This window comes from Haplochromis burtoni, unplaced genomic scaffold, assembly GCF_018398535.1.
Source record: "Haplochromis burtoni strain Fernald_Lab_line unplaced genomic scaffold, NCSU_Asbu1 Contig_173, whole genome shotgun sequence".
NCBI classification, from domain to species: domain Eukaryota; kingdom Metazoa; phylum Chordata; class Actinopteri; order Cichliformes; family Cichlidae; genus Haplochromis; species Haplochromis burtoni.
Window position 1 is genome coordinate 139,174 of NW_024582534.1, and position 24,720 is coordinate 163,893.

At 47.5% G+C, this 24,720-nt stretch overlaps 1 protein-coding gene across 4 annotated transcripts in view; it reads left to right on the forward strand.

Annotated features, from left to right (window-relative positions):
* Nucleotides 1-24,720, forward strand: part of dennd1b (DENN/MADD domain containing 1B) — a 91,666-nt gene that overhangs the window by 27,701 nt on the left and 39,245 nt on the right. For 2 of the 4 annotated variants that reach the window (XM_042225525.1, XM_005933779.3), the window contains 7 exons: nt 7,892-7,941; nt 8,729-8,848; nt 13,453-13,522; nt 15,043-15,123; nt 15,971-16,030; nt 18,676-18,729; nt 19,214-19,324. In XM_042225525.1, coding sequence (XP_042081459.1) covers nt 7,892-7,941; nt 8,729-8,848; nt 13,453-13,522; nt 15,043-15,123; nt 15,971-16,030; nt 18,676-18,729; nt 19,214-19,324 — 546 coding nt within the window. The remainder of the gene's footprint in view (nt 1-7,891; nt 7,942-8,728; nt 8,849-13,452; nt 13,523-15,042; nt 15,124-15,970; nt 16,031-18,675; nt 18,730-19,213; nt 19,325-24,720) is intronic. The other 2 variants (XM_005933780.3, XM_005933782.3) reach the window with 2 other exon arrangements.

Sequence of the window (24,720 nt, forward strand, 5' to 3'; positions counted from 1 at the left end):
TGTGTGTGTTAGGGGGAGATGTCTCACTCCCCATCACGTGGTTATATATTCAGTGGAAGATCTCAGCAGAGGCATAATACTGCTGCTCTCCCCTGTCTGAGCCCATCTGTGATATGTAGACAGGACATCAGCAGGACAGGGTATTAGCACTGGAATAATGTGCAGTGTTATTGTTGACGCCGCTCTCCGAGCAATAGCCCCCCCCCCTCCTCGTAACATAAATGCACCCATTGAGGAATAAACTGAAAATAAATTGGTGTAATACAGTAGATGCCATGTACTGACCCCAGTAGAGTGCTTTAAAATTGGAGGTGACTCATTTACAGCTGTTGGCCATGGAGCGAGTTTGGGGGTTGGACAGACAGCGGTTAAGGGAGTGTCATGTGTTTTATTATTACTGACTTATAACTGAATTCATCCTGCGTGTGTGTTGTGTCCTAAAAATGTAGAAAAGCAATCAGAGAAACGGTTTCCTCCCCTTGTTGGATATTACCGAGGACATTCTGCTCGTGGATGCAAAGTGACGTCACGTTTTTAGTCGAGGGGTGCTCGGCCTTTTTTAAATTCTTGCTATGGTACTTTGGGCTGCTCGTTTACTGCAGAGGGTCTCCACAGCAGGTAGCTTCACTGTTTGATTTGGACGAGTTTTGTGCCGGACGCCCTTCCTGACACAACCCCAAAGCGTGTCTCCAGCTGTAGAGGTGGCAAATTCACATATAGCAGGAATAGGCAAATGCGACTGTCAGGTGTTGGTAGGTGCTTTAAAAGGCCGCAGGATCAGTCTGCCAGCTTTAGCACCATCTGAGCAGTGGCTCTGACAACATGGGGATGTTGTTAATCAAAAATAACCTCCTTCAGTCGAGACGCGCCGCACCAGAGGGGGTCACTGGGAACAGGAACTCGTAGAGGGAATTAGAAAAAAAATCCAGAAGGGCAAAACTCCTTCTTCCCTCCATCTCCCTCTCCAATCAGCCGGGGCAGAGCGAGCAAGAATGTGAAAATGTAACGCCCCCGTGTCAATTTGAAAGTGCACTTTATAGGCTCATGTGCCCCTCCACCTCTCTCCCCACTGCCTCCCCATCCCACTTCCCCCACTATTCTCAAGCAGCTCTGTTGCTTTGGTCCGGCTCTGAAGGCCGTTCTTATTACCGGCACAGAGTGCAGGTCAGAATGGCAAGCCGGCAGCATACTATTAAAGCCTAATGAAAGGAATCTCTGCAGGGTCTGAGGTCTGCAGCGGCCAGAGGAAGCTCTGCCTCTGCCCATTGTTCTTCTGCTCGTCTCCTCGCTCTTCTCTCTCATTTTTTAGTTTTTTTATTCCATCGCTAAATCTGGCATCTCCCCCGTCTCCCTGTCATTTCAGTCCTCTTCTTTGTCTTGTCCGTGCTCTACATCTGCTGAAAAATTCCCCTCTACGTGTGTTTGCATCGGGCATCTCCAATCTGATGAGCTGCCTGGAAAATGTAAGCGGAGACATCTTGGAATCGTGAAATGAAACTCCCTCAGATAAGGAAATGCATTTGCGACATTGAGCCCCAGCATAGACTCGTTCATGGACGCCAAACTTAAAGGTCAAAGGGCATCCTCTTTCTGTAACTTGATTAACACTTTTCCATTTTTCCTTTCGGCGCTGAGTTCTTGGACACGAGCTGCCTGAGACGACACTTTACAGCGACCACCGCAGCTCAAGTTTTTATCTTCTGCCTAGAAAATAATTGAATCATTCAGGAAGATGGAGTGGCTCGGTAGCCATTATTGGAAAAAGTTACTTGTATTGATTGCTTGATACTTGTAAAGGACTGCATTAATATGCTGTAGTCTATAATTTGACAGTAGATTAATCTTTCGTTCCTTTTCTCAATCTATTGGTTTAGAAAATTGATTGAACAGTACATACAAGGTGTCTGTACGGGAGGCCACAAAAATCAAGAATTTTGATTCGGTCTAGTTTGGTTTGGACAAACGAAGGCTGGGTTTACGTGTCTTCTGTAAGCTTCAGTATCTGGTGCAGTTTGGAGTTCATTGAACAAACAGGAAATTGTTCAGGAAGTTTGCTGTTTACAGTTAGATCACAGACCCGCTCTCTGACGGCAGTCGTCGGGTCGCCAGTCGCTTGGCGGCTGCAACAGTTTCAAATCCACTGCTGTCCCCTATCAAGGCTTCATACAATCACACATTTTTATTCTGCATTATTTATTTTTTCCTCTCTCTCTCAAACCAAGGCTCAGCTGTCCTTGTGCCTTTACACGTTGCAAATGAATGCATATCCATGCAAATTCTTAAAAAAGAAAGGCTGAGAATTTGAATATTTTGCTTAAAGCTGCACCCAGGTCGACCCTGCCATTCGGCATTTGAAAGCAGCGTGTCTGTTTGAATACTGAGGATCTCTCTTTGTCATGTTCGCCAGAGGGGCCGGGTGAGCGAACCAGCACCGGCAGGATGGGCAGAGATCGGCTGGGTAGCTGCACACAGACACACTAATTGGGAAAAGGGGGGCGAAAGAGGGGACGAGGGGTTTCGGTGAGGGCGAGGAAGAGGTGGGGTATGCAGGAAGGGGGCAATCGAAGATGACGACAGGGGGGTTTAGAAGGGAGGTGAAAGAGGACGGAGGCTGGGGGGGATGGAAGGAAAAGAGGAGGTGATGGAGAGGGTGCAAGAGAGTGCGAGAGGAAGAGGTGAAGGAAGGGTGAGTTTAGATACTGTGCTTTCCAGCACTGATGTGTTAGCAGCCCTGCTGACTATTTCATTAGACTGCTGAGGGCCGGCTGGATGACCCGAGTCCCTACCTGCTGCAAAGCGCTGTGGTCTTATAGCGCGTGTTTGACACACGAGATAACCTTGCAAAAAACTGTTTTCTTGCACTTATGAAAGATTCACAGGAAGTGACCTAAAGCAGGCCCGTTCATGCATCTCGTTGAGGAAGACGACCCACTTGGGTCATTTTAAGAATCTATTACAGTTAAGAGATTGTGGATTTTGCTTTTTGAGACGTTGGTGTCACACTGTGTACGAAGGCTCCTAAAGATTCAGATTCTGCCTTTTTTTTGCTTTAATTTGTGTAAAATGAGTTTTCCTGACAAATAATTCATTAGCATATTTCCGTTTTACAGGTTTTTAGAAGTAAACATGTAGCTTCATGATAGTAGTTCAGATTTACTTGATTGCAGTTTCAGTATTTTGTGGCGCCGTACCTTTTAGGATGCTAATAGTGTGCGTTTACATACTCAGCGCCGACGTTGTTAGCCTGTTGGAGTAACTCACGACTGGTTTGAAGACTCGTACACATCAGCTGACCGTCTGTGACGCACCGAGCGCGTTTCGCACTTCTGTAGCTGTGTCGTCATAGCGACGCACAGATGTGAAGCGTTTTCGAGCACGTCTTCCCAGCTTTAATCGATGTCCATGTGGTTAAACTCTTACAGTAAAGGCCTGACTCTGGTGAAGTAATCGCTCACAGCGAACATCTTGTCCGCATTATTTTTGAGTTATTTTGTTTTTCTTTAGTAATACAGCGCAGACTTTTCAAATCAGTCTGCACTTCTAATTGCATTACCAGGAAACGATAAATTAACTTTGACCAAGAAAATAAAAAAGTAGAAGCGGACACCGCGTGGTGAATTTATACAGTGAAAGACTAAAACGGCCCAGCATGCTTTGAAAACAGCTGACAGTAATGTAAAGTGTGTCTGAATTGCAGTAATGGGCTAACACGCACACACACAAAGAAAGCCCTGCGATTTAATGCTTTAGGGTCTGATTCTAATATAAGTATATCTGTGTTACATTTACAAATTTGCCTGCCACCAGTCTCCATTCCTCCTAAAGCTGCTCTCTGTCTAGAAGGCTCTAGGGCCTGCTGAGCCAGGCTGACTGAGACGGGTAGCTAGCAGCATTGATCTGGCTGCAGTAGCCAGGGGAATATAAAGCAGGGCAGGGGCTTAAAGTCCTGAGCCCCCCCCATCCTACCCCCAGGGAGGAGTCTTCGCTGCATAGGGAGAGGGCCATGAACTGCAAGCTGCTTCTCATTCCCTCCTTTCTTTCCTCGCCTCCCTGTGCTGTTGCATCCATCCTCCTCCACCTCTTCCTTCCTTCTGACATTCACTTTGTCACTCTCTCCCTCTGACTCCTTCCTTTTCTCCTCCACCCTCATTCCTTCTCTGCCTTCATCCACATTTCTCTACAACACTTGTGCTTGTCTGCCTCCATCTGTGTGCAAGAATATGGGAAAGTGAATGTTACTCATGGAGTTCACGCTCGAAACGAAACACGTGGCCGACGCTGACTTTAGCATGTAATCTGCATTTTTCTTTCCTCGCTGTGATCCTGAAAACCCCGCCCTCCTTTTTAGCAACCGCCCAGAAGAAGAAGGTGCACAGGTGTGTGTGTGTGACAGCCAGGCCCACACATTGTGATCTGTTCCACATCAAACCTCTCAGCCCCCAGTGTTTTGCTCAGCCATATATAGCTACAATTACTTCTAAAGAAATTAGGGTAGAGCTGGAATAAAAGAGAAGTTTAGGTCTGTTTTTTTTAAAGTAGAAATGTAAGAGTGTCGCCCTGCTCTCAAAGTTTGTTGCTCTTCCCTCCTGTACCGCGCTGTTCTGTGGGGGTGCAGTGCAAAGCTGCACAGTGCTGCTGCGCGCTGTTGTAGTGTTGTGGTGCAGTGATAGCGCGCTCGTCCGCTGGGGGAACCCAGAGCATTCTGTCTCACTGAGTGATACCCCTGTCTCCACTCACGATAAACAGCACACACAGACACACACAGACACGCACACACAGACACACACAGCAGTGTCTGCCAAGCCCAGCCTAGCAGCAGATTCTTCCCTCACACCCGCCTCCCCCTCTCGCAAAGCTGCAAATATATTAGCTGCCTCTTTTTCTTTTGTCTTGGGAAAATGGCAAGTGGGGGTGTCTACATGTGTGTGCGGTTGCGCACGTGTGTGCTTAGTGTACTAAGAAACTGTGGCAGAACATCCCCTTTGTGCCGTTGGTGTTTAGATATCCCTGTGGTATAGGGCCCAGTCATGGTGAGAGAGCTGCAGATGCCTTAGTTCCCTGTAATGCAGGTATGATGTAGGAAGAAGAAATACAGACTGACAGATGAGGCAAAGGAAGATTGCGAGCTGAAAATCACATACAAGCAGTCGATTTCTTTGGTTAAAACAGAAAGAAATATTGGAACAGCAGCACTGTTGGGCTCGGCATAAAGGGTCGATTCAAACACACACACTCGCACGCACACGGTGCATTTTCCTCCTCTTATTTCTTTTGGTTCCCAGCCAGCTCGACTGTCCAAGTGAAGACTTCTGATAGTGAAATCTGCAGAATATCCTCTACAGTGGGGACACCGATTCCTCGTCTGTTTCAAACGATTTCAACAAAACAAACATAAATAAAAAATTTCACACAAAATGAGCCTTAAAAGCAAAAGATGTTCGAAAGTCCCGCCCCTAATATTTAACATGACAGTTTTCATGAAGAAAACATCCATTTACTTTGTTTGCAGATGGAGGCAGAAATGTGTGGCTATGGTTACCACAGTTACCTAAATGACAGTTTAAAGGGACACTTATCAAAAAATGTTCTATATTTAATAGTTTCTACACGAGGGACGAGATGGTGTCATTGACAGAAGTGACCATCGGTGCTAACGAGTCAGAGTTACACCGGCGTATCGAACTGAAGCCTGAATGGACGTGCACCAATTCACTGACTGTCGGCTAAAGCGAGCAGCTACGCTCTTATTTTAATGAGCACAACAAACATTCCCAAATCTTTTTCTTCTAACCAGAAAATCTTTCGGATTTGGACTGTGTGCAAACTGCTGCCACCTCATGACAAACTGTGGTTGGAATAAAGAGCAAATCAATTATTGGAAAACAACAGATGAATGTTAAAATACATGTATGATTGAAAAAGGAGAGACGACTTCTTCTCTGACATCAGAAACCATATTTCAGGATGTGCCGCACAATCCTCGCCTGTCCACTCGGTGTAAATGCTAAAGACAGCAGCAGTGTCTCCATGCTGTCTGAGACTTAATGAATATGAGAGAGAGATGGATATATATAAAGATAGAGGGGAGCGAGAACATGCCTGCTGCTTTTATGTCATATCACACATGCACAGACGCATCACTTCCTCGTGGTCCTGCGTGAGATCAGAGTCGCAGCAACCCCTCAGCTGCCACTCAAACACAGATACCTGGTGTGGGCGGGGCTGCGACGGCTCAGAAATCTGGCAAGTGGAATGTTTTTATTTGCAGGAGAACGTGTGTGTCTTTGCCCGCGTGTGTGTGTCTGTTTGGCTGTGTGTGCCATATGCGGTGCGCCTGGGAGGGCTCTCTGCAACATATTGGTGTGCGTACGTAGTGGTTAATAATAGCAGCAAGCACATACAGCGATGGCAGCTCTGATGTGTGTGACAGTTTTACAGCCGCGCACACCCAGAGACGGTAACGCACGTGTGTGTGTACACACGTATGTACACGTGTACACACACACACACACACACACACACACAGAGACCTCACTGCCACTGAACCCTTCGTCTTTGCTGAGCTCTCGATTTTATCACAGATCCTGATGAGTAAAAACAACCACTTCCCACCCACCGTGCCTCGCCCTCAGCCCCTCCCCTCATCCTCCATATGTGGGCAAATACAAACATATAGCACAGTTAAACACACACACACACACACACACATACACACACACACACACACACACAAATGTGGAGTCTTAACCACCCTGGAAGCATGCAGCCGCTCACATAGGTCGTCCTCTCAAAACGCACGCCCGTTCAGCTCATTGTAGCTGTGGGAGTGTTTGTGCTGTGCCAGGTGGCAAGTTTAAGTTTTGATGGGGGGGGTCAGCGACTGCTCCCTGCAGCAGCACAGATACCCAACCTGTCGTCCGAGCGGTCTCTAGGCGAGGCGGGGAGGGAAAAATGGAGTCGCAGCAGCATTGCTCTCAGCTCGGACGCGTCCAATCACAAAGAAGACACAGACCACGGGCTCAGTGGCCCGGCCTGGCAAGCAAAAGAAAGGGAGCGAGGGGGAGACGGCAAGAGAGGCCAGAGCATAGCAGAGGGCCACCCAGTCCCCGGGATCAGCCTCAGAGCCTGGCAGAATCTGGCCGAAGCCGAGAGCGACCTGGCGCCAGGTTAGCAGGCAGAGCGGGGACGCTCGGCGGCTCTGTGGCCGGTCTGGAGTGGCTCACCCATATGGTGCGCCGCTCTGTTCCTGCTCTCTGTCTAAATCCATATGCCGCTGGTGGAAAGGTGCCCCCGCCCACCCCCTCCACACTCCCCTAACTCACAAGGGAGGTGTTTGGAGGTAAAGCCCTGAAGGCTTGTAACCCCCTTCCTACTTCTTAACCCCACAGAGCTGCTTAGCCTATTGTCACTACAATCTGCTACCATAGCCTTCGTGCCCCCCCCACTCCCCCTCCACCACCGCCACCCTCTCTTTCTCCTCTTCTTTCTTTCCTTTCTCGTCCTTTTATCTCCCGTTGGCACCTGATAATCGATGAACTTATTAACTGCTAATTATTCAAGCTGTGGATGGAGGATCCCTCGCCGTCCCTCTAAAAGACAGCGAGAGGGAAAAAGGGGGAACTTCTCCTCTCTGCCAAATGAAGTGCTTTATATTGCCCATTCATTTGGATTAAGTGCATTCAGGCTGCAGAGTTTGGGATGTGAAGATTTTGTCAGATTGCTATCAGTAACATTCAACATTAATCCCCATTTTGTTCAGCCAGTTGATAGCACTCGTTTAGCGGAAGCCCCGGAGACTTTCATATGGAAACACGATTTTAATGGGTTTCATCAGTGACGATTGAGTGTGTGCGTCTAAAGATGTGCCTTCTACTCTGTTCTGTTTTTGCAGGAGGTCCTTCAGACGATACCAAAGTTCTGCTTTCCCTTTGACGTGGAAAGGTACGATTCCTCGTTTTATTTGAGCAGCGCAGCTCACTTTCACCTGAAGCACACGTCCTCTGCACATACCACGAGGAGCTATAAGCTACTACTTGATGACGTCCACGCCAGCTCACCGGCTTAAAAACTAAAAAGCAAGAAAGCAAGAAAAACAAACCAAGAAATGAACGCTGTGATCGTCATATTAATGATGAAGCCACAGGTTTTATTAGTGGTGATGCTGATGAGGTCATCAGCGACAGGCCCACATGATGCAGTTGTGGTTAGTGAGATTTCCTGTGAGTGCAAATGTGGCCAAAGTTGAGAATATAAGGGAGCGTGTTTCTGTACGGACTGTAGGTCCAATCAGATCAGCAGCCTGAGAGCAGCACAGCTCTTATTTTTAGTAAGTGACACGGTAAAAACTCCCATTTTTAAAGACAGAAAGGAGAGAGAGGGAGGGAGGGAGGGAGGGCTCCTTGGTATTTTTACTGAAGCTGAGCTGCTGCCATCTAGTGTTGAAGGCGTGTACTGAGCTTTACTGGAATTTACCTTGGGGTTGGAAAAGCTTTTCACTGTTTTTTTCTTTTGTACCAGTCATACTCGAAATATGTGACATCAGATTTGGAGCTTGACTGGAGATTTAGCTCGTGGGGAGTTTTCCTTTTTGAATGAGGCCTTCTTTCTGGGCCAGTTACATCTAATTGTGTTTTGTTGTGCTGCTTCTTAAATGTGTGTGTTTTCGTTTTAAACACTTGTGAGGTTTTTGTGAGCGTGCACAGCACGTGTCCCCCGTTTTGTCGCCCAGGGTCTCCCAGAGTCAGGTGGGGCAGAATTTCACCTTTGTGCTGACGGACATCGACAGCAAGCAGAGGTTTGGTTTCTGCCGACTCACCCAAGGCTGCCGGGTCTGCATATGTCTGCTCAGGTAACACACGCTCTGTGAAGTGTCTTTAGTCTTATTCCTCCCAAAATGTTTTCTACATTTGTATTTCATTAAGATGAATCCTGAACCTCGGCATCTTTACAGGTTTTTAAATTTTTATTAAAGGAACATCGAACACGATTTCCATAAATAAGCAGCGAGGTTACTAAAAACTGCACTTCACAAATACATCAAAATAAAGAGAATATGTGTGAGTTGCCGTCTTTATTTACTCGTTCAGATAACCTGGACTTGCTCTGCCCTCTTTAAATAAAAATCATAAATTCTATGGATCGCTGCAGAACTGTTTTTATTTTTTTATCTATCAAGTTTGATGGAGAGGGAAAAAAAATTAGCCGATCTTTGAAGTGAACACAGATTTTTTTGAGGCAGCATTTTCATTCATTCTCACACTTCACACTGAGCTGCTCTATGCCAGAATAACAAATTTTATAGTCTCATCTGCCCACACAAATATGTTACTGATGTGCCTATAATTATCCAAAAGTTTAGCACTTTTTGATATTTTCATAGGTGGATTTCTCCTATCACAGCGCACATAAATGAGGACAGCAAACCCACGAAAAGAAAAAAAAAGGCATTTTCTTTGCATAATTGCGCTCCGGCAAAGACTATTATCATTTAATTCCCATGTAATTGCATGTTGACACAGTGTTTTTACAGATGTAATTAACTTTGCCATGACGGAGAAGAAGCCACTGCAGTGACGATCTCAGTGGAGTGGACTGAGGATAGAGCTGAGGAGGGAAAAGTACAAGAACGATATTTTTAATGAATTCATGAAGAAGTCGAACAAATAACAAACCGCACGACGAGGACAAAGGCTTTTTCGTATACTGTCTGTGGTGTGCAAAGGTGTGTGTGTGTGTGTTGTTGTGTGTGTGTGTGTGTGTGTGTGTGTGTGTGTGTGTGTGTGTGTGTGTGTGTTGTGTGTGTGTGTGGCTTGTCAGTTGGCGTGGAATGGAAAGTGTTAAGTGGTGAAATTGACTTGCCAAACTGATGAGCTGCTGTGAAGAACAGTGTCCCTCTTCCCCACACCACCCACCCTTCCTGGCCATCTTCCATGGCCTTTGTTTTTCTTTCTCCCTCCCTCTCTGTCTCTCTTGCTTTCTCTCCCTCTCCCCCTCGCCGTCTCTCCCTCTCTTTTCTCCTCGTTATTCGGCTACTGCCACAGTGCGACAGCAAAGACGCTTGGCCCATAATTATGCATGAAGCTTCGCTGCCAATTAGCAGAGGCTCCCCTGTCCCTCTCGCTGAGTTAGACATGCTAATTCATTTGACATATGATGTATAAAATTCATTATGCATTCTGAGTAGTTTGCATGGCTCGCTTCATTTATAATAATATAATGTATAGGAAGTTGTTTTTGTTTTGTTTTGTTTTGTTTTGTTCATTTAAAATTGTTAATGCGCAGCTCGGTTATGTTTTTAGTTTTTTACTTTTATTCCATCTTAAATATCCCCGCTCGTCCAGGACACGACGAGCGGGGATATTTAAAAGGATTAAAGTGTGTGCAAGAAATTTGGAAATAAAGTTCCCGTCTTCAAGGTCCTCGGTCGCGACTTTATCTTTGTTTATGATTCGTAAAGATGTTAATAATACAAGAAAAAATAAAATAAAATTAAGAGAATAAAAGTAGTTTTTTCTTCAAATGTGAAACAAGACGACGGCGGCCCGGGCCGACATGTTCATATTTGTTCTTCTAGGTCCCAAATATAAAATAGGACTCATTAAAACAGTTTGTGATTGCTCGAGTGCTGCACCGTAAAATTGTCACCTCTGCTTACGGGAGGAAGTGTCTTAATGAGCAGGACAGTTTTATGTGGACGGCTCTTTGTAGTGTCGTCGCTGAAGTCGTGACCAAAAAGACCAGGCTTCCTCCAGGCAGGGCTCTGAAAAGATGTGCGCACACACACACACACACACACACACTGTACTTTTAATTCTGCCGTTTTCACCCCAGCAGGGTGACCAAAGCCTGCTTTTCGTGTAATTAAAGAGTAAAATAAAGTTTATATCACAGCTGAGGCTCCTGAATCGATTCGACTTGCTTTTGGTTTAGCGTTCGCTCGTCCCCGTACTTAACCCTCGACCCCAGAAAGGAGTCGTGTAAGGCAGTCTTCCAGTGAGCCGTCTACAAAGTGTGAGAGGACTTACGATTACAGGTGCCTGTGCGTTAAATAAGATTTAAGAGCCATCTACAGGAACAGGAATAACTGTCACGCTAAACACCCAACAGGTACTTTATGGGAGGAAAAGAGGCCGCACGACACCGACGAGCCCCGACATTCAAACCGCCGGGCTAAAACTGCTCTGACCTGTCAGAGGTGCATGGCAGCAGGAGAGGGTCCTTGTGATTGGGTCTTAGGCTTTTTTAAGGTCGTTTGTGCTTCGAGGGGGCGGCGGCTGCTGCTGGGGAGTTGTGTTGCAACCTGTGGTCTCCTTGGTGGGCAACAAAGTTGCTTTTAACTGTTTAATAAGTACCTCTCTTACAGCAGTAGTTTGGCTAATTTGTTTCTTTTTCAGTCTTGGGTTGTATTTTTGCGTCTGCGCGTCCACAACGCTCCGATTACAAAGCTCCAAAGGCGCGTGTTGTCTTCCGTTAGATGGTCCGAGTCTGGGATGAAGAGCGCTGTGAAGGCTGTGAGTGGGTCGCAGATTAACCGGTTCATTCTCTGAGTGCATGGCACTTTGGGAAGACGTGTTTAAAATGGCAGGAGAGATTGCGGGGCCCCCACGCACCGAGCACTCCAATGATAGATGCCTCTCCGTCTCTATCGGAGGATTTGTGAAGCACAAACAGATCTGAGCAATGAACTGTGACGAGTAGGAGTATCTCTCTGAGCTTTCCAAACTTTCACTTTGCCCATACAGGAAGCAGAGGGGGGGGGAGAGCAAAACAGTGTCTCATTGAAGTTTTATTCATTTGATTGCGTTGGAATAAAGGGGGAAAAATCATCCTGTTGCCGGAATATTGATAATTTGCGGTTGGCTGTCGTCACGGTGATAATGCACTTTTCTGTAAAACTGAGGATTTACGGCACCAGCAGCATAACGACTGTGAGTCTGTGGTGAAAAATGAAGGATTGATGTCCAGAAGCCTGGTTTTTAACCACGAGGCTCAGATAAGCCCGGCCTTTGTTCTCTCTCGGTCTTTATATCAGACTGAAGTTGTGTAAACTGACCCTCGTGCACATATTTGCCTTTTGACGTGGCAGAAATAGGTCTTCAGGTTGATATCCGGTCACCAAATTAACATCCGCGCGTTTGATTGGGCCTCTACAGCAAGTGTGACCCGATTGCGGTAAATCTTCATGCAGATGTCACAAAATCGTCGCGTTAAGAGACTGATTGTTTCAGACTAATGGTCACTCAGCCTCTCTGATTGGTGCGCTTCGCTGCACCTCTCCTCGTCATTGGCCCCTCGCGGATTTATGCGATCTGAAAATTTGCATCAAGTCCACTTTATTGTTTTCTAGTTGTCTGTTAATTCCAGTCTGCGGAGCAGCCAGTGACCCATGCCCTGCAAACTCCTCTTCCTCCAGCCGACCGTCTGAGACGCAAAACTTTGCCTTTAGGAGTACGAGGCCAATCCAAGGCTTTTAATACGTCTCGATTTGCTAATCAAATAAAAAACAGCCCACGTTTGATTGACCGGCTCGTTTGGTCACTAATTCTTTTTCCCAGCCCTGCAATGCAGGAGAGTTAATGAAGCATTAATGGGAGTCTCTGTTTATTTAATGGCAGTGCTGGTCCTTACTCAGAGTCATTATACATGCGGTGTTTAAAACTGCATGTTAAGAGCCTGAATGAAATAAAAATGCAATAAGTTGATAGGACACCGTGTTTTTAGTATTTGATTGCATAACATTAAACGAGCTGAGGCCTCGCAGCTTTGGTGCCAAAAGGAAAATGTTGGCCATCGTCCACCCAGAAACGAGTCGACTTGGCCAAGAAAATGTCAACTTTGTAAAGAAAGCCATGCTGCAGATGCTTTTAGCTTATGGTGGGTGTACTTGGTGATTAGCTCGAACACAAACACTGCAGTATAAATTATTTTTGAGCTTGTTAATGAATTTATTTATTTTACATTCATTACATAAGGAAAAGCTTTTTTTTCTTCTTCTAAATATGCAAAAGGCATAAGAAGAAGCGGGGGGGAGGGGGGGCATTTTTGTTAAGCCTGTGCATCTGGGAGCAGCATGCTCGTAAACCATAGCATCCCTCCACATCACACCAAGCCGTGGTGCTTTTTCTTTCTTCCTAAAGAATCCATTGTTGTTGTTTCCTCATTTAAAGAGCAGACATGGTGGGAATTCTTGGAATGCCGAGGGCCCGAAGCACGAAAGAACGCCATAATAAGGACGAGATAGCGTTTAATTCCTCCTCAGTGTAACAACTCTGACAGAGTCCATGCCCTGTATGCAGCGTGCTCTTCAGGTCACGCCGTTCGTGCAACGCACACGTCTGCCGGGGAGCGACGTGCGCGTCCTGCTTTGATTCGTCACCTCCCGGTTTGATGACTGAATGAATGAAAGCTTTTCCCCGTGCTGCACATTAACACGTTCCTCTCTGACTCTTGCAGTTACCTACCCTGGTTTGAAATCTACTACAAGCTTCTAAATACCCTGGCAGACTACTTATCGAAACAACAGGTAATCTGGTCTTTTTCTGTGTGTCGACTATTTACACTTGTGCTCTAATGGAAAACAAAATGAGGAAAGGTGTAGTGGGATTTGCCTGAGAGACACGCAAACACGGCACCGCGGCGAGATGTTTTCCTGCATTGTGTTCTCGCGCGTCGTCTTTGGCGAGCAGCCGTCTCGGGCTCGACTCGTTTCCTGTTGTTAGCAGCAACAGTGTTGACATTTCACAGACCAAACGCTGATCTGACACTGGAAGTTTTTCCTGATGATTTACTGGAATACAAATCGTTAAGAACAAGAAAATTCCCACACACACACACACACACACACACACACACACACACACACACACACACACACACTCTTCACTAAAGTCTTTTCCCCTGACTTTTCGCTGCATTGTACTAGCAGAGGGAGGGGAAATGTAAAATATGCAACAAACTGGGGAGATGCGCAGCGCCTGGTGCAGCGGGTGTAGGTGATGTTCCACTGTTTAGACTGAAGGGAGGGGAGGGAGCTTTGGGATCACTTTCAATTGTCATGTAGTCACTGCTTCTTCCAAGATCCTCTGAGAACAGCGATCAGGACAAAGTGTCTGTCTAAAGTAGACAGTGGCAGACACACAAACTCCTGCAGTTCATCAGAATAATCTAATATGAAGAGAGGAGGGGGTGGGGCCAAAAGCAGATCAGGACAGTTTGTGCGAGGAAGACGGAGACAGAAGGATAGCTGGAAATCCTGGGTGACTGAAGTGTTAGTGTGCATGATTTGGTTTCTATTTACCCCGCTGTCCGTTCCAGGCGAGAGGGAGATGTTGACAGACGAGGGAAGACAGAAGAGCGATGAGGGTTTAAGGCGAGGGGTAAATGAACTGTTTCCCCAGGCCGTGTTGCTGACCATGCGTGTGAGCATTGAGGCTCTCATGACAGGAGGCTGTTCGATTGCACCCCTCCCTCCTTAACCCTCCTTCCCTTTACTGTATATTGCCGTCTATTGCTTCTATTTCTTTTCCACTTCATGCACGCACACACACACAAACGCTCGCGCGTTCATTTCCTGGCGCGAGCAGCGGCTCGTACACAAAACCAAAACAAAGTTCTCAGAGAGGAAGTTGAAGCAAACAGTCGTCCCTCCTTTTTGTTTCTCCAGCAGGAGGCCGAGGGTGTGAACGGTGATCCTGTCAAAGAGCCGTAAGTGCTGGAAGGATCGTCTCAGGCCTGATCCGTGGTCAGACCGAGTTCTCTGCCGGCTTCCTGCGGCCTCTGTCTTTGCAGCGAGGGGTGGGGGCTTAATTACTGACAGCCCGCTCTCGGGCTGTAAATCAACGCCGACGGATAATAAGCGTCTGCGGCTCGTCTTTTAACCTCGCCGTTTCTCGTTAAACATATGTCGGTCGGATGTTGCGGAGCCCTACGGCCCCGTGGTCTGCAGCAGCGCCGTGTTTGAGATTGACACGTAACTTGTGACATCAACAAGTCAAGGGAATAAAATTCACGCGGCTCTTTTCCTTGTTTGTTTGTCTCCTCTAGAAAAACGACTTGAACGACGTGCTGAACTCCCTCTATGACCTGCCTGTGCCAAAGCCCTTCACGCCCGTCAACCTGAGTGTGGTAGGTATCTTGTGTTCCCCGTTATCGGAGGCAGAGACAGAAAGAGGGGACAGGTGGTGACTGTGGCAGCGTGCAACTTTAAAAAAGTCGTCACAAAGAAGAAACGAGCACGTGAGGGTGGAGGAAAGCGGAGGTTGAGATAAATGAGAGAGCAGAGCAGTAGATGCTGTAGGTGGGAACAGCGACTGACACCCCGTTTGGAAACCTGTTGTTTCAGCGTGCGATGAGCCTGAGCCGGACATGTTTAAAGTGGAAGCCTCCTTTCACAGCTCGCCGTGTCTCCGCTTATCCAAAAAGTGGAACGGCCTAACGAGCTCGGTCGCTGAAAGCCGGCCTGTGACACAGCTCGGCCTCTGTCACGTCCCTGTTCAAGACGAGCGTGATGGTTTCTCTCCAGTATCTGTTTGAGTTTTAGGGCCTCTGTACTGTAACAGCATCAAAGGGTTTCGTGGGAGCCTCTGCCCTCGGGGACCACCTCTCTTTAGTTTTTTTGTTTTTTCGGACCAATTAGACAAACAGCTGTAGAAGAACACTCGTCTAATTAAACATATGAATTTCCAGCCTAACAAGACTAATACGAGGCGATCAATAAATCTCTGTGAAGGCTAACGAGTCCATTTCTTCCCGTCTGAGTGTTGATTGGAAAAGAAGCCCCAGAGAACAGAGGTGATAGCTTCATCTCTCCTTCGCTCTTTTTCTGGAGAAGCCACTAGTTTGATATTTAATTGATGAAGCAGAATTCTTCCCTTAAAGTGTGTTTTTGTTTTATCATGGCAGCCAAGAAGAAGAATCATTGTCCCCTTTCATCTGTGAACCCTCTCTCTCTCTCTCCCTCTCATTGTGCAAGAATGAGCAGTTGTATATTGCCACTGGGCAAGTACTGAGAGATCGGCGAAGCAAGGAGCCGGTGAGTGGAGGGGAATGAGCGAACGGCAGAGGAGGGAGGAGGCGAAATATGAAACTGCTGCTATACTAATCGCATGGGAGCCGCGGATTTCCAATTTGGCCAAATAAGCTGCGCTATCTTTTTAAATATAACAAAAACAAACTATCCTGGGCCTTGGTGTATGTTTCTTCTCCTCTGGAAAACAATCAAACTTTGTAAATGATTAATGCCCTTCCACACTGCTAGATTCTCTCTCTGAATATCAAAAGTCTTTTTTCCCTTCTCTTTATGTTTAAAGCAAAGGCAATTGTACTCAAAAAATCTCCTTGATGCCTTTCCAGTTAACCCACTTTCAATGTTTTTATATAAACAAGTCTTCGAAAGAACAAGGGGTGGTGGTGGGTGGGGGGTGGGGGGGGTGATAAGCAAGCAAACAGCCAATGAAAGGCAGGGTTGAGTTGAGGAGCGCGGCTTGTGATTATCACAGCGCCGCGAATTTGTAACTTTGTTTAGTTACACAGAGCACAAGGAGAGGGAGGCGGAGAGTTACCGTGGTTACGGGTGACGGTCCTTAGCACCAAGTCCTCGATTTTACACTTTATTTATTTATTATCTTTTATCATAGATGATAGATGGGTGATGGTAGAGGTTGAGCTGAATTAACTCAACTTTAAAGCTGATGACCAAGTACTAATGCCGTCAGCCAATCACGTGTGACTATTTGTGCGCAGTTTTATTTGTTCGCAGCTCTGCATCGAAGCTGCAGCGTAACCACAAACTAACCATCAGAGTTTCTTACATGAACACGGCGACGCTGCGCCTGACGTTGATTTAACTGTAGCTCTAATCAGCACGTGGAAACCGGAGACGCTCCTTCGCTTTAGTGTTTTCTGTCAGGCATCACCGAGGGCAGGAAAATCACGTGGCTTTGTTTCTTACTTGGCAACAAGCAAAAACCTTGTTTTGGGCTGATCAGCAAAAAGTCACAAAAGGATCTTTAAGAGAACTTACGGATGTTAAGGCTGAGCGAGCGTCTGGTTAGTGTTTGCAGTGCGTGAGCTCTCCTGTCTCGGCGAGCAGCCCCGCATCTCGTTAAGCGATCAGAACGAATTTGTTTTTATTTTTCAGCTGCAGAAAGTCGCCGTGCAAAATACGCATACAAATACGGCTTTAGCAATAATACAAAGCTTCAGGGGAGAGACCTTGATGTCTGCTCCAGTTTCTGTTTATTTGCTGCGTCTTTATCTCTTCTGAGCTTTGTTCAACCAGCACGGTGACCGTCCGCTGGGAGCAAACTGATGGTTTACTCGTGAAAATTGGTTTTTCACATTTTTTTGACCTTAACTCACATTTATTTAAGGAGTGAAAGGGCTGTTTGTTTTACACTAAACTGAATATTTCTTTGTCGCCAGGCAGAGAATTCAAACAACATTAAATTATGATGATGTGCAAATAAAATCTACTGTGTCTCTTTGTAGAAAGACTTTAACGTATCCGTAGAAATGCAGAGTTTAGTCTTCAGCATCAAAGCGATCATAAGATGAGCTGGCGGGTCGTCGTTCTTTGGAAACGCTGAATCGGATTCGTCAATAATGTCGTTCAAAGTGGCAAAGATGAAATCGGATGATCGAGCTCAGAACACAAACCGGATCCTTTTACCGTTAAAACAGAGGTGGGGGGAACTCCAGGCCTCGAGGGCCGGTGTCCTGCAGGTTTAGATCTCACCCTGGGTCAGCACACCTGAATCACATGATGAGTTCATTCCCAGGCCTCTGGAGACCTTCAGGACATGTTGAGGTCATTTAGACATTTAGATCAGCTGTGATGGATCAAGCACATCTAAAACCTGCAGGGCAGCAGCCCTCGCAGCCTGGAGTTGGACACCTGTGCATTAAGTTTCCATGCTTTTTTCCTGCCTGACTGTGGTGGACTTTTAATGGGTGGTGCTGGTGGTGGTGCTGGTGGGTGTCGAGTTGCCGATTTCATTGTTGTGTTACTCCCAATGTAAATGACTGTTTAATAATGATGTAAAGAGTTGAAAGTTTTGATCCGTTCTAACCTGATTTGTCTCAGTGTGCGTTTCAGAGACTCTAACCTGTGAACGAAGAGCTGCAACAGATGGTTGAGTCGAAGGCCTCAGAGAAGCGCAGGTGTACTTCCAGGAGAGTGTGTGTGTGAGACGCACAACAGTGTGTTTCACCTGGTGGTTTGTCTACCTCCAAACAGCACCTCTCTCAGGCCTCTTTGATCTGAACACTGAACCTGCCCTGCTCTCCCAAAGTGAGACAGGCAGCCCTGTGATCCTCTAAACAACCCGTGCGCGAGAGTGCGCGTCTGCGCCGAGTCGTGCACGCGCGCTCTCCGCGAGCCTTTTTAACGCTTAAATAAAGACTCCGTTTTCCACCGGAGACATCACCCCAGTCGGTGTCTACGGGGAGCTGAGCTGCTATTGAGCTTTCTCTGTTCTGTAGGCCTGATAAAAGCATTGCCACAGTTCAGACACCAGCTCAGCAATTCATATAGACAGAGCTGAAGATGAGCCATAAATCATAGAACAAAGTGAACGGCCTTTTTCTCTCCCTCTTCCCCTCGTTCTCTCCTGCGTGAGTGCCGTGCCTCGCTCGTGACCTTCCCTCTTCTTTCTCCTCATGTTTGTGTTTTCGCAGCACTCCTACTTCATCGCCCCGGATATCAATGGACTGCCAACTATCCCTGAGAGTGTAAGTATGCGTGGAAAAGAAAAGGAAGAAGAGATAAAGAGAAATCCCTGTATTCTGGGAACATCTTTGCCTCTAATCGTTTTTAATCAGATACACATGTCACTCTTTGAAATGATTGCATCACGCTCTTGTATCAGCTTTAGCTCCTGCGGTGCTTCTGCTTTTAATGTCAAGGTTCACAGACTGGCATGGCTGTTGGTAGATTCAAACTGAGCTCGCGTCCTTTGTTGATTTCTGCATTCAAATCTCAGCTCGAAGCGTTAAGGCGGGGACTTACAGCTACGTGCCATCACGTTGGCTCTGTGTAAGGGATGCAGTTAGCACAAGTTTGCCAAGTTTCCCAAACAGTGTGTGCAATCGTACAAGTCCAACTGCTGCGTTTCCTCTGGCTTCAGTCTGCAGCGTTGGCGCTTTACTGCAAACGAGTTGTGCCAGGACAGTTTGTTACCAACCTGAATGTCCTCCTGTTCTTGTCCATCTCCAGAGAAACCTGACCGAGTACTTTGTGGCCGTGGACATCAACAACATGCTCCAGCTCTACGCCAGCATGCTGCACGAACGCCGCATCATCATTACCTCAAGCAAGCTTAGCACTGTGAGTCCCACCCGTCAGACACTCGACAAACACTCGGTCTTTGTGCTTTTCTGTTTTTAATTCGAGCTGAGGTGGAGCTTTCAGCCGGCGTGTGCGCACGTGTGGGGCTGTCGATGCCTTGGTGTGGAGCTCTAACACCCTCGTTATAAAGTATGTGGCTGAAGCATAGATTGAACATGAGTCCCTTCATCAATATTCCAGCAGGACATCAAACCCTAACAAGTATGCTGAGAATATTTATCTGACACTTTGCTGCTTATGTGGGGAGATCTGTCGACCCCTCCGCCCCCGCCCGGTCTGACGGGCAGCCCACGATAAAGCTGGATTATTTGCGTCCTATAATGGGCACGCATTGATGTCCACAGAGGCGGGCTCGATTCTCTCACAAAACTTAAACTCGCTGTCTGTTTGCACGAGGGAGGAAATCTCTCATTCCAGCCTCTCTCCGTTATCCTCGCTGCTGGTGAGGCCAAACGTTTATGAGGCGGGAGAGGGAAGTGATGTCATCCTAGTCCTATCTGCATCCGCGGCGTTGCTGGTCCTGCCACCTTTGCAGAACACTTAGCAGCCGCAGGGGCCCACACCTGGCGTTTTGGGCGCTGGAGGGAACAGTTCCCAAGGTCTCCCACAGGAGCTATAATCAGGAAGACCTGTGAAAATGACTCAGCCCCTTAGAGGATTTCACCTGTCTCCCCTCAGCTCCTCAGACCAGCAGCACCTGTGCTGGAGATCCAAGCAGCACACGGTGCAGTGACAGGAGCGGTGCATGATGTAAATGATCAGACTCAAGGGTGAGACTGTTTTTATTTCAGCAGGAATACTTGGGGGAGGGGAGGGGTTTATTTTTTCCCTGTCTGTGATTTACAGTCCTCTGCTGCCCGAAGACAAATCTCAGCTTGTTTTTCTAACAAATATATGCCGACAGGATATTTTAAGAGCCTCCACGTCAGACCTTTACCTCCGTGAGCCTTTTATCCTCTGCAATTCTTCATCCACTCATCTATCCATCCATCTTCCTCGGGGAGAGGTGTTTTGGTTTGGTAGCGTTATATGTCAGGAACTGCAGCACAAAAGTATTTTCACATCTCCGCTGGGATTACGAGCAGGCCCGGTGTTATTACTGCTCCTGTGATGCGTTGTTTTTGTTGTTGGGCAGATTGACCCGCGAGTTCAAGCGGAAATGGCTGCCGCCATTCTCGAAGCCGCGTATCTGAGCGTATGTGTACTTAACTTGAAAGCGCTCCGGCTCGTTATCCGGTTCCCCGTCTTGTGATCGAATATGTTACTGGATGAGAGAATTATAATTTATGTCAGAGTTCGTCCAAATGTTGGCTAAAGTGAGCGTCGGCAGCCACTGGATGGACAGCCAGTGTTTCTCCAGTCTGCTTGCTACAGATAGAAGATGTATGAGAGAAAGTATTGTTAGTAACATCGTTAGTACCATCCAGCTGCTTTTCACCACCTCCGCCTGTCCAGCATCTCAACCGAGCAGAGTGAGACGGGGAATAGAAACACACACACACACACACACACACACACACACACACGCTCAGAGATGTGCTGCATTTATTCTGCCTGCTCGAGGTGCTGCCTGTGTTAAAGCCCCCGGTGAACCCAGCGTGTCAGTCTGTCGGTACATGGCTGCCGCGTCTCGCAAGCAGCCAAAAGCAAAGGAATAAATCATGATGGTACAACAATGCGTCAGTTGACTTATTGCTGCTTCGTGACCAGAGGTGAACGGTGCCGCTGTTTTCTTTTTTTGTTTTTTGTTTAAAAAGAAAAAAAAGCCAGTCGGCGGTGGCGCAGGGGCGGGAGCCAGCCGTGCGTGCAGCCTTGTCATAGGCCCGTATAATAGGGCTGCATCGGCCCTTCCTCTAACTAGTCAGCTGGGAGGACCCCCTCTGAGTCTTTCATATGCCGAGGCCCCCCAGCTCTGCAGCCCAGCCTCTGCCCTGCCTATCGCCCAAATTCACACCGCCCCGACCCCGGCACTGGCTGACAGCAGCCCTCTCATCAGGCTGTCAGGCCTATGCTAACAAGGAGCTATCCATCCAGCGTGCCCTGGAGTGCCAGCTGCCTCTCTGTTTCCAGCCTTTTCCTCTGTTCCTTCCCCGTCTCTCTTTCTCCCACTTCTCTCGGCGTCTCTCCCCCCTCGCTCTCTGTCTTAGTAATTCTTTCTCTCTGACATATTATTTTCTGTCCATCTGTCTCTCACTCTCTCCCGCTACACCTCTCTTTCTCTCTGACTTTGCCTGCCTCTTCCTGGGAGTCTTAATGTGTCTGTCTGCTGTTGGGCAACTGCAGAACATCAAGACATCCTCCCCCACCTTGTCCTCGATAGACTCGTCTCTGCCGTGTGTCTTAAGGCGCGTGTCGTCGCTGCGACGGTGTGCGTGCACATGTGCGTGCAGAGGGTGTTCAGAGCGTCGGCTTCTTTTTTTTTAAGCATGCATCTGTTTGTGCGAGTCGTCTGCGCTCACAGGTGTTTGTACCTTATGCCTTATGTCTTCCTGTGAGGGACTGTGTGGGAGGCCTGGCGTTGGCTGCTGCCTGCGTTGTCCTGCGTGCCCTCTCTACCCCCCCGCCACCTACCTGTTTGTGGCATGCTTGCGTCGTACAGAGCCTGACACCGGCGTTTGTCAACAGAGGGAAAAGCAGAGCGTGGGTAATTGGTGACTACTCCGGAGAGGAGAGGGAAAGGCTAACACAGCAATACAATGACAGGGAGGTGGGGGGGATGAGGGAGAGGTGGCAGGGGACAGAAGGACAGCAGGAGGAGAGGAGGAAACGGAATAAGTAATGGAGACTTGGGATGAAAACAGGATTGAATTTGGAGAGCGCACAGGGACAAAGTTGGAAGGAGAGGCAGCGAGTGTTTCAGGCCGGTGTGAGGAGGTCAAGAGCGGCCGTGTCGATTCCTCCTGTCAAACTGAATTAGGTCGCCCGCAGCAGCGGTTATTCTTGCTGCGTTTAAACCAGAGAGCAGCTGGTTAAAGGCTCGGCGACCGTCATAGGACCTCCTTAAGTGCGATCGTAGCAGCATTGTTTGTGCCTCATGTCAATCTGCTCAGGTGAAGAATAATGGGAAGGGTATGGCAGAGCGCTGATGTCTCGAGCGGGTCTGGACTTAATTGAAGGGCGGCGCTGCTGTTCGGTCATGAAAACACAGTTTGGATGCAAAATTGAGGTTTATTTATCTAAACGTTGTTGTCCTCGATTCAGTGAAAAAGTGGCAAATAAAATATGTGTAAATACAAAAACTCCCCTTTTCTATTCTGCTGCTGACGGATCGCCAGGAAACGAAGGATCACATCAAACCTCATTATTGATAAACTGCTTCATTCCTGAGTTTATGGCGTCGACTTTGAGTTGCAAATTTTCTTCCTCTTCCATCTTCTCCAACTTTCACCTCCTCCTCTGTATCTCTCGATCCCTCTCTTTTCGGTCTGTCCTTCCTTTAGTCTCACTGAATAGATCTGGGAAGACCCGTGTTAGTATGGACACTTTCTGTCTCGGCTACAGCGCACTAAAAAGCTCTCAGGGCAGAACCAAAGACCTTGACTGCTTTTTGAAGCAGGCTGTCGCTGTATAATCGGTTAGCTTCTCTCAGAGGAAGGGGCAACACACACACATGCACAGTGTGTAGGAGGCAGGCAGCCCCTCATTACCGGGCATAGCCCTGGTCCCCGAGGACTGGACCCAGCACCTAATCCTGTATTTGTTCTTGGGGACTGTATCTGTGATTCTCCATTGAATGGAATATTAAGCACCAGGTCTTTTGTGGAGCGTGTAAGCCATTTGGCTCCACTCATCTATTATTTATCAGCCTGGCAAATATTTTATCAGCCTTAGCCTCTCATGACCCACTCTCATGTGAAGCCCCCCTATAAATGAAGAAAAAAAACAGGGGTATCTTTTTTTTTCTTTTTCAATTTATCCTCCTTTTACTTTTTGCCTCATTTGTTCTAAAACCAGGACAAGGACACGGCCGTGTGTATTAGGCTGAATTAGAGAAGCAAATATGTGAAGTATTCCTCTGGAGTTCCCTTCGAGTTACCTTATCTAAGGCGCGCTGCCGCTTCCACCGCTTTGGAGATAGCACATAAATGAAAAGTGAAATCTAGATTTGCTTTATAAATCATTATCTTCGTTTCAGACTCCCTTCTCGGCCGACTCCCCCAAGCCAGCCACCCAGCCTGGGAAGAAGAGAAGCGCAGAGAGATACTCCTGTTTTCACTTTCAACCTGAGAGTAAATCATGCCGGTTGGGGGGCTCACCTTGAGGCTTGGTGGAGATAATTGGAGTTGGTTAGCGAGGTGTTCTGAGCCATTACCTCCTGGTACCAGCGAATGGCTGGGGCTTGTCTCTCACTCCCAGAGGAGGGATACAGTAGCCTGTTGGCTCTGCGCTTCGTGTGCGTGCGCGCACATGCATGCACACGTGGCACGTGTACACATGCGTGCGTGCATAACCGCAGCCAGATCGGTGACCTTTCCCGATCGCAATTTTAATGGCCCCTCAGCATCGTAGGGCGTGAGAGTTCTGATCGTCACTTTTCCACCAAGTGCTTCACTTTCATACATTAATATTCATAGCATTGATTTATTTTCAGAATTAACTAAAAAAACAGGAAAATAAAAACCCCAAACTGTTTGCCAGGGAATTAATCCTGACAGGAGCGTGGCATTGTTGTTTTATTTGAAGACAGCAGGAAGCAGAAATATGCATATGCAGATACACAGAGCAAGACACCAATTAAATGTTGATTAAGTCTTAACTATTGTGGGACTGCGTGTATGAGAGATTGCAGAGAGACAATTAAAACGAAACGGAAAAAAGAAAAGACGTTGGCTTTTTTTTTCCTGGCCAAACACACACGCTGGGAGGGAAACACACACACACACACACACACACACACACACACACACACACACACACACACACAGGCTTTCTGTTGTGAGCTTTTCAGATGTCCGGGCTTGATCTTTGGGTGGATTCAGAGGGGTGGGGCCCCTCTCTCTCTCTGGCAGCGGTGGTTTTCAGCCGCCGAGCTCGCCCGCTTTTGGCCGGTCAATTGTGACACTGCGGTGGTAGTGTCAGCTTGAGCGAGGGGGTCTCCTGGCAGTTGCGCGCGTGTGCGTCTGATGAGCGTGTGTCCGCTGGTCACACATTGTAGCTGTCTGAAGTCTGCAAGCAGTATAACAGCGGCTGCTGCGGTTACCGGGGTCCGGCCAGCGGTATCATGGCCTAGTTCTCCTGTTCAGGTTCTTCTCTTGGTCTAACTTCATCGTTTTCACTTTCTTTGGCCAGATTTGCCCCCGTAATGAAGTCCCGCAGGAGCCCTCTCAGACTCTGTTCTCCTTTCCATATTTAATCATGTATTTATTTTAATCTGG